Source organism: Aspergillus viridinutans (genome assembly GCF_018404265.1).
Source record: "Aspergillus viridinutans IFM 47045 DNA, scaffold_4, whole genome shotgun sequence".
Classification (NCBI taxonomy): Eukaryota; Fungi; Ascomycota; class Eurotiomycetes; order Eurotiales; family Aspergillaceae; genus Aspergillus; species Aspergillus viridinutans.
This window is the reverse complement of record NW_025091220.1, coordinates 2,203,032-2,221,978: the sequence shown is the minus strand read 5'-3', so window position 1 is coordinate 2,221,978 and position 18,947 is coordinate 2,203,032. Positions and strand designations below refer to the sequence as shown.

General features: G+C 44.7%; 3 protein-coding genes across 3 annotated transcripts; 2 read left to right on the top strand and 1 right to left on the bottom strand.

Moving 5' to 3' along the window:
• Positions 1-2,713: 2,713 nt before the first annotated feature.
• Aspvir_006709 (cytochrome P450) lies at positions 2,714-4,472 on the top strand (the record flags this gene model as incomplete). Its single annotated transcript, XM_043269904.1, has 4 exons — positions 2,714-3,082; positions 3,154-3,911; positions 3,986-4,104; positions 4,168-4,472. 4 exons carry the CDS (start codon positions 2,714-2,716, stop codon positions 4,470-4,472), a joined length of 1,551 nt encoding a protein of 516 aa, XP_043125839.1.
• A 2,985-nt stretch (positions 4,473-7,457) lies between these two features.
• Positions 7,458-9,890, top strand: Aspvir_006708 (shugoshin family protein; the record flags this gene model as incomplete). The annotated part of the gene is made up of 4 exons (XM_043269903.1): positions 7,458-7,506; positions 7,644-8,088; positions 8,146-8,672; positions 8,734-9,890. 4 exons carry the CDS (start codon positions 7,458-7,460, stop codon positions 9,888-9,890), a joined length of 2,178 nt encoding a protein of 725 aa, XP_043125838.1.
• A 1,965-nt stretch (positions 9,891-11,855) lies between these two features.
• On the bottom strand, positions 11,856-15,693 carry Aspvir_006707 (exportin CRM1; the record flags this gene model as incomplete). Its single annotated transcript, XM_043269902.1, has 11 exons — positions 11,856-12,096; positions 12,151-12,322; positions 12,373-12,751; positions 12,817-13,046; positions 13,118-13,588; positions 13,638-14,409; positions 14,472-15,184; positions 15,240-15,311; positions 15,381-15,453; positions 15,514-15,543; positions 15,598-15,693. 11 exons carry the CDS (start codon positions 15,691-15,693, stop codon positions 11,856-11,858), a joined length of 3,249 nt encoding a protein of 1,082 aa, XP_043125837.1.
• Between the last annotated feature and the right edge of the window lie 3,254 nt (positions 15,694-18,947).

Here is an 18,947-nt window from a genome sequence, read left to right as displayed (position 1 = left end):
GAGGATCAGAGACTGCAATACATACCTATACTATGGAATTAGGATCTATGAATTGGGCAGCCGGGGGAGGGGAGAGGAGAGAGAAGAACGGGGGAGTGGAAGGTTCAAGAGACAGAAAAGGTATAAAGAGGATGGTGGGATAGATCGAGACTTCGACAATATATAACGGTAATAGATACTCCGTCGTCTTGACCATAAGTACTACGTCTTCGGATGCCAATCACGTAGGCGGTGAGATCTTTGAAAAGTTAACTCGAAGGAACCAGTATTCGGACTTTAGGGACGAACTACTCAGCTAATAACTCTCACAAGCCTTGCAGATAAACAGTACCTATTAATTAATAATAAAATAGGCAATAAAACATAGAATAATAAGGAAAAAAAAATACAAGAAAACAATAACAAACGACAGAATGAAATGACTAAGGTACCTTGCCTGCTTATTGTATGCACCACGAAGGGAAAGCACCTCAACCTTTGGAAGATGCGTACTTTGGGTAGCACTCAGCGTACGGAGTAAAAGTCGGCCAACCTGTCATTAGCAATAAAAAGTCGATTCTGTTCAACAAGCTGCTCCGGGTAACTTTCTCTCTTCTGATGCGTCATAAAGCCTCCGGAGCACAAGTTACCTAAAAATGAAAGGCCCCGCGGGTACCTTGCCTTACCTTACCTACGTAATTTCCCGCCAGTCACCTGTCGCCACAGCCCATAACAGGGAATGAAGGATTGGACTGGAGGAATGATCAAAAGGCAGAATGGGGGTGGACCACAAAGACGGTGTCACTATCAGTATTGTCCCACCAATTAGAATCTCGGCAGTCCCCGGCGTGGGTAGAGTTAATCCACTATTTCGGACAGGGTTCCCGAGCTGATTGCCGGCATGTGACCAGCAAATTTTTGTGGTCTACTTCGTAGATAGCTGATCGACCAGGCTAGACTATGTACCTTAGAAGACTGTACGCTGGTATGGTGTACATGGTGTACGAACTACTAGATACCTTGCGGAGTACTAAGCTCCTAGCTTAACTGCCCTGTAGGTGGTAGGCTCAAAAACCTTCATCATTGAACTTATCCCATAGATAGTTCGTACTATTATTCAAGCTCGTCCTCTTCTTCAATTAGCTGGTTGGGATTTAGCGGCAAATGTACTTGGAGTGGATACGGAGTACTCTGTAGAGACTAGAGAGGTACCTTGACCTGTAATTCTAAGCATGGTGGGGATTATTATATCACACCTAGATCCGGTTTCAAAGATCTGAATAGCAAAAGCTCATACATGACTCATAACTCATAAGGTGCCCCGGTTTAGCAGTAATCCCTGTCTTCTCAGGTGGAAAACCCCCCAATAGACAAGAAACCGAGGGATTGTTGGATAATAAGTCTAAATGGGAAGCTACGGAGCAACTTCCAATTAATATTTCAAATTTCTCGGCTCGATGATGAGTATCTACCCTTGAAGTCGGATCAAACTGTCAAGGGAAATATTGATAATGGAATATCAGTCTAGCTCATAAGGGTTCCTTGGTTGACACGAGAAGGAGCCGCGAATAGTAATGCTACCCATTCATTCCAGTCTCAATTCCGAAATAAGGCGACTTTGGCTTCCCTTCAGCCTCTAACCTTTTTAATGGCCTTAACTTAATCCATGGTGATTGACGATACGTAAAGCAGATTGAAGGCTCTGTCGGCCGCCGTGCCGTGCCCTACGGCCCACCATGCCTACCATTAGAAAAGCTAGGTACGGAGTATCCCACTACCTTAACCTACCTTAGTACTTCATAGTTCGTACAGAGTACTTCGTAGAATGAGTCAGATAGTCCAGACTCGAGACGTACAATAATCCTAAATAAGATGTCCCTGCCGGGAAAGCACCAACAACCTTATCTTAATGACCTCGGTCATCTGTGCGTGAGGCTTAAGGGTCCCTGATTATTTTTCCGCCAATTAATTGAACCCCAAAAGCCATGCTTTCATACTTCGATTCTCTGAGAAGGAGGTCTCTCAAAAGTAGGGTACTCTCTATTCTGTCACAGGTCGCAACCAACATCTCAGATGGTTCCTGAAGATTGCCATCATGGTATTCGATTTCTTGGCTCGGTAGAGTGCATTTAGTAGCATGACACCTTCCGTAGCACCCTACGGGTGCTAGATTCTGGACGTGTAGTATTCCAAATTTGCATGCGCTTGTGCTCTCAATTCGAGGAACACCGGGCGTTCAAACGAGCATGGCGACGTTCTCAACGTTTTGACATATGTCGATGGGCTCGATTCGGTGAAGTGCCACTGACTTATGAGCTCCTGAAGGCTCGGAATTTATGTAGAGGGAACGCGTGGGTTATTGATTGATTCGTTGCCCACTAACAAAAATGAAAACATGGCGGAATTGTTCCGGAGGCGGAATTCCCTCGGCAACACCAGCCCATCCCACACACGCAACGAATGAAGCCCTGCACTGCATTGAAACTTCGGCATGCTACCCCCGGCTTCTTTCTGGCTAGAAAATGCGGGGTGAGAATCGACGTGCGTTGACTGTCACATACATTAGAAGGAGCGGAAATGTTCCTCTCTGAGGAAGGGGTATGAGAGACCAAACAGTTCAGTTGCAGCAGTCAGAGACGTCTGCCCTATATTAACATCCGGGGTGAGATGGACATCGCCCTCTATTAACTCTCAGCCATGGTCAAGTGAGTTTCTGCTGGACTTTACGTTTATCATGGCGATAGCAGCAGCAGTGTCCTCATTGCAACACAACGTCCTTCGACACCCTCTCCAGTCTCTGGCCCTCACAGCACTGGTTGTACCGATAATTTATATCATCATAAATGAGTTTATTCGTGCATCTGCCCGCGTACCAGGATTCAAGGGTCCCCGCGGTCTCCCTTTGATCGGAAATCTGGCGCAAATTCGCAAAAATGCGGCTGAACAGTACCGTATATGGTCGAAGACCTATGGCACCGTCTACCAAATTCAACTGGGTAATATACCCGTCATAGTCGTCAACTCAGCTGCCGCAGCCAAGGTCCTTTTCGGTCAAAATGCGCAAGCCCTCAGCTCAAGACCCGAGTTCTATACTTTTCACAGAGTAAGTGAAAGAACGTATCCTGCCTTCCCTAACTTGGTCTCTCCTAGAGCCTAGAGTAACGTCTCGAATAGATTGTTTCGAACACCGCTGGAACGACAATCGGAACTTCTCCCTATAGTGAGTCTCTGAAAAGGAGAAGAAAGGGCGCTGCATCGGCTCTCAACCGGCCATCGGTTGAGTCTTACGTGTCACACTTGGATGTGGAGACAAAGGCGTTTGTGGCAGAGCTTCTTAAATATGGAAATGGCGGAAAGACACCTGTGGATCCTATGACAATGATCCAGCGTCTCAGTCTGAGTTTATCCTTGATGCTTAATTGGGGAGTGCGAGTGGCATCACAAGAGGAAGATCTGTTTGATGAGATTACGCATGTGGAGGAGGAGCTCAGCAAATTTAGAAGCACCACGGGCAATTTGCAGGACTACATTCCCCTCTTGCGGCTGAACCCCTTCAGCACTAACTCGAGGAAAGCAAAAGAGATGAGAGACCGGCGTGACCGATATCTTAATGCGCTTAACCGGGACCTGGATGACCGGATGGAGAAAGGCATTCACAAGCCTTGCATTCAAGCCAACGTTATCCTCGACAAGGAAGCGAAATTGAATAAAGAAGAACTCATCTCTATCAGCTTGACCATGCTCTCCGGAGGCCTTGACACTATCACCACACTCGTGGCTTGGAGTTTTTGTCTACTGTCTCGTCGCCCTGATATCCAGAAGAGGGCGGCAAAAGCGATCCAAGACATGTTCGGCGAGGATGAGCCCTTGTGCAATGCCCAAGATGACCAGAAGTGCGCATACGTCGCTGCACTCGTGAGGGAATGCCTGAGGTCTGAGATCCCATTCTTTAGTTGAATCTTTGGTTTGCTCGTCCGGCCTGAAAATTATTACTGAGAATTTACAGATATTATACCGTCCTCCGTCTTGCGCTTCCGCGGACCTCTATCAAAGACATCACTTACGACGGCAAGGTCATTCCGAAGGGCACAGTCTTCTTTTTGAATTCTTGGGCTTGTAATATGGGTAGGAGCTCACCCATTATTGATCTTTCGCCATGGCTGTTGACGCTGACGAGTACGCACCTAGACCCCGAAGTTTGGAGCGATCCCGAGGAATTCAGACCGGAGAGATGGTTTGAACAACCAGATGCACCCATGCTGACCTATGGCATTGGCTATCGCATGTGCGCCGGCTCACTACTTGCTAACCGTGAACTGTACCTGGTCTTCATGCGCACTCTGAACAGTTTCTATATCGAACCACACGACGACGTTGACTGGCATCCCATTAATGGGAACTCGGACCCCACAAGTCTGGTTGCGATTCCCAAGAAGTACAAGGTCCGCTTTGTTCCAAGAAATGAGCAAGGCCTTACACAAGCCTTAGCTTAACCACACCAACGGCGTTGTTATATGTACTTGCGAGTCCAAACTCCTTTTGCCAACAGAAAAGCAGTTGCTCTGAATGTAGGAGCATGTAGGGACATGTTCAGCTACTCCCTGCGATCAAGTGGTTCTCTAAGTATAGAAACAGGAGGTGGGAAATGACATCCCTAACATGATTCGTCCAACTTTGTCTGGCTAGGCGCCCTTTATTTTCTTTGCACCAGTCTTTTTTTTTACATCGGTTAAGCTTCATATGACTATACTCATTATAGTGTGTACACACAAGTTTTGAAGTGCTGAGATGTGCGTGAAGGTAGCCATAATTCATATATCACCTCATCGTCACCTCCCTTGCAGAGGTTGATGAAGAATATTGTCCAGGAGGATTGAATAAATGCAATTAGGGATATATGCTGCATGCATGAAGGAGGCATATCTTAGCCAAGTGGTCAGTCTTCATGATGGACAAGTGGGCTGCTCAACCTCTTGGTCGTATCAAACCCGTTCTGGACGTTGGCTCGTCGCAGCGCAGCGTAAACCGAGATTGAGCTGAACATAGCGTTGAGGACAACCCTTGAATCGGTATCACGCACCAAGCATTCTGTTGGGAGTGCATGTATAATTGTAATACAACCCTCCGCTTAAGAACGAAGAGGAGGACTCGAAAGCTGTGCAGAGAGTTTAGAACATCTCAGTTTCCCTACATGTCTCGTCCGCTGCAAATCTGGTTGGGATACCTCGCATGATTACGTCCAAATTTCATTGTGAGGCCATTTTTTTTGGTTCTTTTTTTGGAAGAAATGGCGGTATATGAGCTCCCGGAAGAGTAGACTGGCATTCCACAAAGAGGTCAACGGTATGAGGATTGACTGGTTGGCCTTGCTAGTTAAGAAGAAATATCGTCAAGCTGGTGATTATAGGAAAATGCGCTCTATATGGTATTGTAAAGGGCAAATTATCTGAACGCCGCCCGCAGGAATCAGAACTAGTCTGGTAGCTAGGTAGTCGTGTGATGAGATCTGAAATGATCACTTACCAGAGCTGATATTTGATGGGAGGTATTGCTAAGTAAGTTATAATGGGAAAGAAACGGTGATATCAAGGATACCTGCTTATGACAGACACTCGATGAAAGCCCGTGCACCTTCCAAGCACCATCTACAAATGATAGACTAGCCGGTTAATCAATGTGCATTGCATGTTCTCAATACGCTATTTGCCTTTTAAAGAATTTTCAGGAAAGCCTCCCTCTGCGAGCCAGGCGTAGCCCCATAACCATATGTCAGTGCTTGACATTTCGCAGATATCACCACTTATGGACGGTGATACGGCGGATCTCCACGGGGATAAACGGCGTGATAGACTTTGACCATAGACAGCCTATTATGGGCAAACAGCATCCGAATTGACCTCCAGTCATACATAGGCTCATGACTATAGCTACGGGCGAACCGGCAGACATTGCCTGCAAGCGCTTTCCGGCCCGCATCTGGCTTAAAAACTCAGTACCGCTGAGCATGTGTCATCAAATTCAGCTTGCCGCCTTGGGAGCTTAATGCATCAGAAAATACCAGAGGCTAAATAGTAGTCTGCCGCGGACATAAATGGGATTTTTGTCAAAATCTCCCAATTCCATCAAACTTGATGCTTCTGAAATCCCTGTCATTCGCCAGAATTCTTTTGGAGGCATCAAGCTTCGAGATAGATGGTTGATATTGCCAATGACAGGAGCATCATCAATATCCGGAATGCCTCACCCACATGTTAGGGAAAACAAACTATTAACTCGCCAGAATATGGTCATGTTGGGAGAGATAATTGCATGTCTCAGTCCTGCGGTCTTTCTCGTTCTTCCACGGGAATTCGCACCAGGGTTGCCGGCAGATGGCGCTCAACCATTAAGCTATTGTCAGTCTCAACGCTTGAGGATTGTTCTTTTGTGCTTATGGAAACTGCAGCTTTTGCTAGGTTGGCATGCAACATCAGTGATTTTTGCCGAAACAAGTTCATGGGAGAACAACGTTGAGCGCTTCAAGACTAAAGAACATGCCGGACTTACTTGACGCCATACTGATAGCCCGTAGAACATTGTCCCAATTTGCAAGTACACAGGCCACAGCTAGAAGTCAAAAGTTTGCTCAAGTTAGTGATTGTATACAATCTTATCCGACTTTTTCTCTTTTCGTTCAGTGATCGTGTAAAATTTCGCCACCTCAATATTGTGCAAAAACTGTGGAAGAATGCGGAAAGCGGAATGACGAGGTAGCGAACCTTCTGTACCATCTTTTAATGTATTTATCTTCGTCTCTAAGGCCTGCATTTGCATCGCCATGACGCCACTTAGATCCCGCAGCTGCACCAAATTCTCGAGCTCAGCTTTCTTGGAGACAATGCGAGATGATAGAGCTAAAGACTGCTGGTGTGAGATGGAATTATGACTGCTCTGTTGACGAATTGACGATGATGTCGATGTGCCGGCCAAAACTGCGGAAACGGGACGAGACGATGAATATGCCATGACACCTGTGAGATCAGCGCAGTTTGTGGTTTGTACAAGCCACGTGTGTCAATTCCCAAAGAGAAAGAAAAGAAGAAGTGATAGATACCGTCTAAATGCTCTATTAAGATCCAGTTGGGGGACTCAAGAAAGTAAGCAACAAAGCCCGTACAAATGGCTAAGATAAGCCTAGTTTTGCTTGCGCCTTCCCTAGTCCCCACTTTACTAGGCCCTATGTGGACAAACATCAACAATGGGACTCCGACCACGCTACCGCCAACCATGAACCACAATCTTGTTTACATTTCGCATCCGCTCCGTGGTAGAGCATACATACTATGCCCATTGCGCCTCAGGGCCTGACAGAGTTATAAACAAACCCAGACTCAAATATCTGGCGCTATCTATAACCTTTCGGCTATCCATCTCTCCTCAGGTTCACGTCTCCAGTAACTGAAGAGGCGGCATTCCACTTGGCATGAACTTTCAGAAACATGGCTCGATTGAATGAATCAACAGCTCCAACAGAGCCCATTGATATCCGTAAGCTGCTCTCACTCTCCTATCCCTATTATCTTCCTCTATCCATCGCCCCGTCCTTGTCCATCCCTGATTCCTTATGTGCATCACCTGTATTTCTCTTCCGAAGTTCTTATTGATTACTCGTGTGTCAATATTAGTGAAGCGACGATTTGTGCGGCAGAACCGCGAGATTGCCCGTGTCAATTCAATACAATCCCTCCGCATTCGCACCCTTGAATCCGATGTTTCCAATCTGCTCGCTGAGAATGTTTCCCTACGGGAGCAGGTCATAATGCTGAGTCAAGAGTTGGAGAGGTGTGAATCGGCCAAATCGCTCCACGATGGTGTCTATGATATCAAAACGAGATTAGATGATAAGTTAGCAGAGTTAAGCAATCTCGTGAACGAGTTGGGCACATTACCACGCAGGTTGGGCAAGTCCTGTGATGACAGATTGGGCGCCGGAGGTCTCGGGCAACTCAAAGTGTCGAGATCCGAATTCACATACAGGAAACCTGACCCTGAGATCAACTTGATGTCTAAGGAACAGGCAGCTCTGCCGGTAATTCTCGAAGACAAATGCTACCCGCGAGAAACCCTTGAGTAAGTATTGGTCGAAAATCTCGTTACACATAGGTATTTTGTGCTTAGCAACATCAGGTCGCAGGAGATACGACACCTGATCGATTCTGATCGCGAGATCTGTACCGCTCCAGGCCCTGCGGAGGCACCATCGCCACTATCGACAATTCAAGATCGAGAGGCTAGCCCACAGGCTTCTGAGAAAGATCTTGAAAATATCCAGATACTTGGCGTTGATGAGATGTTGGACGGCCCAGCGTTATTCTCGAATTTAATGACAAGAAAGGGACAAGAGCCAGACTCTTCCGCCTCGAACGATATCTCACCAACGTCTGGCCGCCCCCCAATCACTGAGCTGGACGAGACAATATCTCCAAGAAGGGCTGGGCACAAGAGGAAATTTGGCGCAGATCATGAAGACGAATATCTCTCGACCAGTATAGGCGACGATGATTTCCAATACAGACGGCCGCGCCACTCTTCGCTCGGGAGAGACGAAGGACGTGTGTCTACCCGTAGGAGGAATTCACTACTGAAAGAGGACGCGCAGCCGAAGCGCCATTCTGGTACCCACAAAGCAACTCAACGCAAAGCTCTTGAACCAAGTATGGAAACTCCCTTATGGTTTAAAAGCAGCATGAACGGCTTGTTAACTGTGAATCGCAGAGAATGGCAACCTTAATATCACCTCCCCAGACGAACAGCCCCCTAGCACAGTCCATGATGGCATGCGCAAGAAATCGCAAAGACAGAAAGGGGCTCTCAATCCAGTAGAGCCCGGAGAAGAATCAATATGCCAGGAACAGGGTAGCTTCGTTGGGAATATCTCCCGCCAATGTTCGAATGAGAGTGAGCGAAAAGAACCCATTACTCACGATATAGTCGTCCTTCCCCACAAGGAGGCACAGAAATCAGGACCATTGTCCCCTGCAAAAACTGTATCTATATTTCAAATTGGCTCTGGAACGACTTCTTCACTATTAAGCGCCCCTCCGTCACGCCCGTCAAGACGTCAAAGATCTGTCGTGAGCTATGCGGAACCGAACCTAAGAGTCAAAATGCGTCGACCCACAGACGAATTTGTTCCCGCTGTAGGGGGGGAAAGGCTGAGCAAGACATGGAACACAGCTGCACTCCCAGAGTCTACAGATGAGGGAGACGTGGGGTTACAGATCGATATCAGCCAAGCAAAAAAACGAGAGTGTTCGCCAGGGACGACGGGGGACCCCATATCAATATTAGAAAAGGCTTCGGGTCACTCGTCACGTTCTCCCGTAAAGATGGTTTCTCTCAGAAGAAAGAAGAACATCCTGGCGAAGATTGTGACCGCTGACGAAGAGGACCATGATACTCTACAAACCGAGCTGTCATCGGGCGCTAGTGAGAGACCAAACTACTCTTTTGAAACCAGCGAGCCCAGAGGATGCGAGGACCAGAATACGATCCGCATTTCAAATGCCGGGAGAAACAATGAGCTTGACTCACAATCCATAGATGATACTGACTCCTCGCAAAGACATGTTGCAGAAGACTCAGAGCCGACTCCTGGTAGACGCAAACACCCTCGACGCCACTCTTCACACCTTAAACCATCCACCCAGCATACCCAAGGCGAATTAAGGACGGATCTGCATTCGACTCGAAAGTTGTCGACATCGGGTGCTTGTTCTGAGGTATCGACGCCAACGACGCCGGTCGAGAACGCTGACAGCGATAGCTCAGTACTTGATGAAGAAACGAGATCAAATTCAAAAGCAATGGTTGGAGGACGTTTGAAACGTGGGCATCGGGCGGTCGCACGAAGAAAAAGTATGATGCTATGAATCAGCTTTTCCATGGGCCGGGCACGAAACTTGACAATATAACATCTGTTCGAACACTGATGCTTTTGCGGCGATTGATTCTATCTCAGTCTAAATTCCACTGACAAGACTCTTATGGCAAACACCACACGAATTCCATGTCCATAGTTCGTAATCTTGTTCCATTTCTCTTCTGTCTTCTTTTCATTCGCTCTGTCTTCTTCCCATTGACGGTCAGAACATGAAACGGAGTCAATCCAGACAGAGGTCTGTACTTTGTATCCCACTTCCCGGTCCTCTGGGAGTGACTCTTCCGGGTCAACGGTGTCAAGTGTTATTGCATATCACGACGTCCAGCGGGAAGACATGGCGACTTATATGCCGCGGTATTTGCAGATGAGGAGTGAAGTTGATGCATGGACTACAGTCCCGAATTTCTGGGCTGGCCCTTTACTTTTGGCATTTTTTCGTATGCATTCGGACTTGGCTTCCTCTTCCCGTTTCTCCTGCCATGGCGGTTTTTGCAGGCGGGAGTGCGCCCTCGATTCAATGACGGGTTTGACGGAGATTGACTCGCATCTTGTGCATTTTGTTTGTGGTATTGCGCGTGGCCTTTCGAATCACGGCAATCTACATCGCTGTCACTTTCCGACTCGGAGGAACTCGATGTCGAATCATCAGACTCCGAACTGCTTTCCCCTACAGGCCGAGGTTTGTGGTAGATGCAACATACTGTATGGGTTAAAGACGGCCCACATTATCGTAATTAGCGTCCAATCTGAATCGCATGGAAGACGATGCAAGTGATGGCGAATATAGTCTTCTTGGAAATAAAGGGGAAAGAGTATAAGAGAGGAAGAGACAGGGAAAGTAAGGAGATGGTTGCTGACGGCCTATTCCAAATTTTCTTACCTTTTGAGCTCTTTTTACCCATTCCCTCGTTGTCTACGACATCTTCAGTCCATCTTATATGTCGTCCTGGCGTTGCGTCCTCAATCTGGTCTGTGGCGATACTGTCATTCTCGGCTCTCAATCTCAGTGTGCCTGAAATACGGACAGAATGGTTTTCTTGTGGGACTGCTGGGGATAACAACTGAATATGAGAGCTGGATGCCGTATTTGATGGTACCTGTCTAGTGCGTGACATTATTCATATATATCAGTCAAACCTCTTCTTTGAGTGGTGGGGTTGAGGTGAGGGGTGTGCAATAATATATACCTCTCTCTAAGAGAGGTGCTCGATGAAAGTCTTGCGGGGCTAGTCCCTCACCGCTTTTATCCTACTTCAATTGATTTACTAATGTACTCCTGCAGACATGTTTTCCCTTCCAGTACCAGAGATATATAATAGTATTCATATTACTATGTAGCTACTTCTTTACATGGTTGATTTGATTCAGAGTACATCACAGTCGCGCTCAGAGCTACTGCTGTGCTAGTGCCATACGAAGCACACAATGGTTGCCAATCCAACAAAAGAGTGAGCTCAGGATGTGGAAAGGTTCAATCTTATGTTCCCAGTTGACGGAAACACGAGAAGCATCCCAATCGTCCGGGCCCCTCTCCAACCATCCTCCTCGGGCTAGGTCGTGTAGATTGAAGGAGATATACCTGGTGTGGTCAAATCGGTAGAAGCACTACGCCCTCAACTGGCGATTTGTTCTCACTAAAGTACACCTCAGTCCGTAGATGAGCGTCAGGCAAGAAGAGCGAAATTACAAAGTGACACGTCAATTTGCGGATAGAGACCTAAAACCACGCCCATATCGGATGCAAGTAAACGGTAGTCAAGATCGCAAAGGGAACAAGCCCTGTTTGACACGTAGCACGCCGAAACATGCAGTAGAACGAGCAGTATTCAAAGCTTCAAAGCCCGTAAAGGGACCAACCGTTGAGACCGTCTTCTGGAGTCACCAACTCCTCTAAGTCTTTTGTAGCTCTATCTAATGAGCTCACTGGTAATTCAGTGCGGAGTTCCAAGTCGAGTCAGAGCTCATCCTCCTGATCCATTTCAGACGGCTTCAAAAGTCCTCCAACTCTCATTGCCCGGTCTCGTTCTACAGCCTGCGCATCCCGCAAAGCCTGCTCTCTTTCCTCTGCATAAAGCTCTGCATTATCACCTGCGAACTCTTTCAAAGAGATCAAGAAATCCCGCAAATGAGTCTTGAACTTGTTGAAGTCATCATTGAAGGTAAACAAGCCAATTACAAACTGCTTGATTTGTATCCTGCGACAGAATTAGCACCCTTTCAATCGAGACCGGGCTAGCAGCCAAACTTACTCCTGAAGATTCTTGAAAGCATTTTGCAAGAGGTTCGCAACGTACTCTTGCAAGAAGTCTTTGTTGGATGTCCCAAGCGGCGCTTGCTCGGGGGAATAGATAGGTTCTTGGACCTTTCCAGATTCGATGAAGTAGAACATACGGGACAATAGCATTGCTTGCGATTTGAACCCTGCCAGAAGGTGAGTGTGTGCTACTCTAATACCATGGATGTATACGAACCTGCTTTGTGATCGCTGTCGGTAAGGACAAAGAACACGTCTTGAAGAATTGGAATGAAAAACTGGCGAAAGAAAATACTCGACGTTTGCGTATCGGTCTCAGCCATATTGTTCATCAGTTCGAGGCACATTGTAAGGCCGGTATTTTCCACTTCACGATTATCATGTTTACTGGCCCACATGCAAGAGTCTATCACAAACTTGAATTGCGTGGCATCAAGTTTGAGTAGCGCCGGGAAACAGTATAGATTGATCGCTTGGAGCAATTTAAAGAATTGCACACGGTGCTCTGGATACTCGTGGAAGTCTTTGTTGATCATCTCGAGGGTGCATTCGAACACACTCTCCATGATTAAAGGAACTTTGTCTTCCATAAGGCTCTGGCGAGGTAAGTCAGATTCGGTAACATTTTCAAAAGCGATGCTTGCCCGGGATTGTTACATACATGTAATTTATGAACGATTGTGGTCATGACGTTCAGCACCTCTGCTTCCCGCGCGTCGGGAACATTTCGGTTATAGTCCACCAGAACAGCTTCCAGAAGTGGTGGGACCATGTTAGAGTTGACCATCTCCAGATCATCAGCTTTCTGCACATAGGTATCGATCAGTTTAAGAATCTCCTTTTTGATGGTCCGAAGCCCTCGGACTTTCGGGGTCTTGGTGGCGATGTTGCCTGTTGGACGTTAGACAATGAGGACGCAGGGAAAAAAAAAGGAAGACAGCAAGAGTCACAAGCGTATTTACCATCGTGCGCAACCGCATCGTTGATGAGTTGACTGGAAGCCCGATACATGTTCAGCATATCATGGTAGATGCGACCAATCTGGGAATAAAAGTAAGTGCCAATCGAGGAACATGCTGCGACATTCGTCTTCATAATGTTGCCGATGATCTTTATCGTTTCTCCATCTTGAAGTATGGACGGGTCTTGATTCGCCTGAGCTATAATAGCATCCCACGCAGAGTTGGGAAGGGACATCAAGTTCTCAATCAAACGATCCTGGAGGCTTTTCTGGCCTTGTGCAGAAATCATATAGCCGCACGCTTCGTAGAAAGTGTGAACTTGTTGTGGTGAAAGGTCACATGTGATCTTTCTCATGTTTCGAACAATTTCCTCGATAAATGGCTCGTTCTCCCCAGGCTGAAGGGCAACAAAATGGCGCCTGCACTTGTTTGCGATCTTGATAAATGTATCGCACGCCATGTCTTGGACACCTGGTATGTGTTAGAAAGAAAGGCACTGGACATCCGCTGCGCAACTGACCTTCATGTGTTTCGTGCATAAATTCAAACAACTTGTTCACAACCGTCTTCAGGAATTTCCAATGGGCCTTCAAGAAACGCGGATACTGCCCTACAATATACATAATGTTACTGGCGACGACCGCTTTGTTGTCTTTTCCTCGCTTCATTTCCGTGAGACCCAGAAGGTCCTTGATCACAGTGACAAGGAAGCGCTTTTCAGTCTCCTCATTCATGGCCCCCGAGATTGACCCAATCGCCCAACATAGAGTATTGCAATTAGCCCATGACCACTCAGACCCGTCCACCTGTTTAGCCAACTTCTCGATCATGATATTTTCGGTGTCAACGACGTCAAGGTGTGTCAGATAGACCAAACACTCCCGTATTGTCTTGTAGAGCTGAATCGTGTCGCTTTCTTTGACGAATTCGCGAACAATTTCGCCCTCGTCGTTTTCAACAATCAAGACTTCTTCTGGCCTGACCATTTTCTCAATCATCACAGTGCGGAGGTTTGACAGGACCTCCTCGTACTTATGCTTGCGGAGGGGGTAATTGGCAAGGGTGCTAGGGTGCGGTGCCCCTCCGTTTGACAACCCACTGACACCCATGCTAACCAAGGGATTGATATCTGTGATCGGAAGTTGTTGCATCTCCTCGTACAGCTCCTGCACTAGTCTCGTCCAGTACTCCAGACAAATTTTGAAGACCTCTCTGTCGTCGATCTGACTGATACGGATAAGGTAAAAATGAGCATGTGTGAGGTAGTCCCGATTCGGTAACTTTTCAATGAGCTGAGCGCAGTGGTCAGTATTCTTATCAACGTCCAATCTCAAGACTATTTTGCAATACTTACATTTAGATGAGCGCTGAAAAAGCTGGAGAGGAACAGTGCTAAGTTGAGGACGAACTCCTGGTCCCGTGAATTGCTTTTGGCATATGTTTGCTTTAAATCCATGGAGAGTGGAATGGTCTTCGAGACTATGGTCAATGTCTCAGTGAACATTTGAACCAATCTTTCATCGTAATTGTAAGGGTTGCCAATTTGCAGTCCCCCAATCTCTGTGAGACACTTTAATGTCACATTCCGGAAATCGGGAACGTCCAAGAAACGAGTTAAGAGCGTGTTGATGATGGGTGTCTCAAATATGTATCCGAGAGGTATCCAATTCAGGAATCGAAGGAGAGTCTCTAATGTGGCTTTGATCAGACTTGGCTGGTTTGCTGTATTCAAAACTTCGGAGCACAGCTGGAAGATTGATGAGAATTCCTGTGTCATGGAAGTCTTGAGATTTCTGGCCTTGATAGAAGTCATCTGATCCTGCGAGAAGTCAAATACTTCCTCTGATAACAAGCGAAGGATGGCCATATTGTTTTCGCAGATAGAGAGACTCGTATGGCAAGACGAGATTATTTCATTGATGAACGTCGGCCAATTGTGGGGCCACTCTTGCTTGAGGATAGAAACGAGGACCAGGTTGAGCTTATTCAAAAAAGCGCGTTCACTTCTGAGCTTTTCTTCTGACTTGGAGTTTTCGATAATGAAGTTGACGATGAAATTTCGTATGCCTGAGTGATCTTAGTCATGAGCTGACAAAACGAACACTCGACTTCTGCTGCTTACCAAGACACTGCTCTCTTGGTAGAACTTTCCATCTGGTCATAATCACATCGTCAAGAACCTGCAGCGCGAGGTCTACCATGGTCAGCATGAGATGTATCAAGTGAAGCACATAAGAGGAGAACAAGCAAGACATTGCCTTACACTTTGTTTGCAGATATGATGATTCTTGTAGTATATTACCCACAATCAACCAAGTATCCGGATTTTGCTTGAACTTGTTGTCAAAGAGAGTCAGTTACCCTAAACTGCGTCTTGGGGTTTAGGTAATACTCACTTCTGTTAGAGTCTGCTGGGCTTGCTTTTGCTGAACGGAAAGTCGCATTGTGAAGTCAGCAATCCAAGCTCGAAGCAAACATACATATTGGCCGGAATCATTATGGTGCCTCACCAGATCCCCTTTGCCCTCGTAGAAGGCCCGGACAGTGTTGTCCAATTCTTGTATGGAAACAGACATCCTGTCTCAAGGACTGGCAACCCTGTCCGTTCTACAGCTTGACCTCTGACACACGTGCTAGGCGCGTACTATGCACAGAGCAGCCTCGCTGGACACTGATGGGCGCTGGTTAGTACAGATTTTCGGGAGGTTGATCTGGCGAGTAAACGTTTGGCGGGGTTGAGGCTCTTTTGGAGGGGTTGGCTGGAGGATAGGGAATTCGAAGAAGCTCTTGGTTGCAAAGAATGAGTTGACAGGGATCCCAGAAACAGACAAAGTTACAGCGGGGCTTGGTGCTTGGTGTAATTGTAGTATTGGTAATATGGAGTATAGATGAAAGCATATGAGTGTCAAATGTCAATTATTGGCGGTGAAGAGAGACTACTTCTTGTTGCGAATGTTAGGTTGGGGTTGGTGTGATGTATCAACTATCAAAATTGCTTACTAATTGCCTTGTTAGTCGGTTACAACTTACAAGATACATAGTTATATGGTCAAGGATCACTCATTATTACCTATTACCGACAACTGTAGAGAGGTAGCTCCCCAGCTTTTCTTCTATCTATTTCCTGGTGACTCACCAGTAGAAGGCTCAATAATAAATTAACTACCTTGGCAGTTATATAAGGATCGAATATATATTATGAAAACACGTAACATTCATGCTTTAATGTATCCTCGATTTTTCATTCTCTTGCATATTGGGTGGAATGCTGGTCTTATGTCAATACCTATATATCCATATAATAATGTCCGAGCATATCAATTTGTCGCAGGATAGCAATATCTGCCATTCCCGGTGGCTCGTTTCTCCTGGCCTCTATCCTGCTGTTGCAATCCTTGAGTTGCGGTTTAGATGATCAGGTACGCACTAACTATAGTGGAATTGCCGCCCAGTAGCTGGGTTTTCCCCATTTGATGCAGCCAAATACCACAAGGAGACGGTCAGGATCCTTGCTTTCTGACAATGACTAATCTTTCTCATGAAAGGTTGCCGCCAGACATACGGCACCCAGACAGGATCATGAAACCCCACCAGCTCATATAGATTGTCTATGGGTATCTTACAGAAGGCATAAAGATAATAATGATAATTAAAACTATGGCAGTTAGGCCACTGAATATGCATGGCATAAATACATAGATTCGATGCTAGTCAATAGTAAAATCATGATACTCAGTCAAAGTATAAGGATTAAGGACTAAGTATAGACACTGTAATGAAAGAAAACAGGATATTCTCTATGGAGGCGTGCACCAAAAGTGTTGACCCACACTAGTAAGCTTGGCTGTATCCAGCTGACGCAGCCCCCTAGTAATTTATATGGTAATGCATCTAAAGGGGAAAATCTTTGTTTACATTCTAGTATTTAACTCTTTAATACTATCTAAAGTTAATATTTTCATCAAATCTATCACTTACCATGCCTAAGAATGGCTATCATCCAGTCAAATTATGCATTCAGATTCTTGGGCTAGTAGCCTGGGGTATTGATATTAAGGAAATTACTAATAATCTAGAGGTTCCTCCTCAATCTATCTAGAAGATGATTTAACGCGCTAAAGACCATGGATTTAGCCCTAAAAGATGTGAACACATTTAAATAGAATATACTAAGGATGCTAAATAATCTGGCCAGCCTAGGGAGATAATACCTAAGAAGGAGAAAGCTATTATTAAATCTATATCTAAGGACTATAATAGAAGGGAGAAATCATCTAAAATTCTAGTTTATAAGGCTAGTATATTACACTCCTCTATTTTACAGATTCTTAAGTAAAATAGATTTATTATTATAAAGTCTTCCTGGAAGCCTGGACTGACTAAAGCTGCTAAGACTAAATAACTTAAATTCTGCCTAGATCACTAATACTAAACCCTTAATGATTAGAAGAATGTTATCTAGATAGATAGAACTATAGTAGTTCTAGGCTACTAGCATAGATCTATACATGTATAGTAAACAGTTAAAGATTAATATAATTTAATATATATATAGAGGCGTTAGAAAGATGTATCTAATTTTATAATTTAGGTATATTTGTGGCAGTTCTTGATGTGATTCTGTATGGTAAGTTGATTCTTCTAAGGTAAAACCTTCTAAGATACAATATCTGGTTGTATAATACAGTTAAGCAAAGGAACCACTACTGTAGCTGATATAATACATAGAAGAATGGGACATTATAGGGGGTCAACAAAAAGCAACATCCTCATTACTGTATATAAGACATAGTAAAATAGCTAGTAAAACCAGTATACTCTGTACTAGCAGCATATGTTAGATAGTTTTATTAGAACAGTTAAATGCTTTAAGTAGGTTAGAAGAACCCTAAAGATCATCTTTATAGATCTATTAGTCATCTTCTAGTCTATAGCCTTTCTAACAGACAAGGTATTCCATAAAAGGGGTATAGTTATAGCTGTGCTAAATAGTATATTTCTCTAGTAGGTATTTAACCTTATAGATATTATCTTCATTACTATAGACCTTAGTATCAATGATAGCAGGAGGCTTTAGTAGTTCCTAGTAGAATAAATTAGGTATATTTAGTGCAGGCTTAAGATAAGTAACTAATAGCACTAGGTAGATCTTCTATATTAAAGATAATTTAATATAGTAGGCAAGTCTTCTAACATATTCTAGTATATAGAATAGGCTAGCATTCTGTAATTAGAACTTTTAATTAGTTTGCTTAATCAGTAAGGTATAACTATAGTATAACTAAATATAGACTTAGTCCCTAACTTAGAATTTAATTAATCTATAGTTCTAGTCATAGATTTCTTTTATCTATATAGATATATACTTTATAGCCTCCTTAGTATTAAGCTATACTAAGAAGTTCTACTTTTCAGGCTTAATAAATTACTTTAGAAGCTGCTATAGTTAGTAGAGATTAATACTAAAGAGTAACTAATATAGAGTTACTTTCATAGAGTTATTTAGTAACCTATTAATTATTAATATAATACTCAGTAATTCTGACATCTACTAAAACTAATTAGGCTAGTTAGTAGTGGTATAGGTATGCTATAGCATGACCTTAATCACCTAGATAATATATTCTATTTATCTATCTATTTAAGGATAAAATATAGTAGAGTAGAGCTATTATACTCTTAAGGTAGTAAAGAGGCCCTTCTAGAATATACTTATAAATATAGAGTTATAATTAAAGATAAAAAAATATAGTATACCCTAGTTATATCCCTAGAAGTACTATAGTACTATAGAACCCTAGCCTATAGCAGTGTATATCAACCTTCTAGG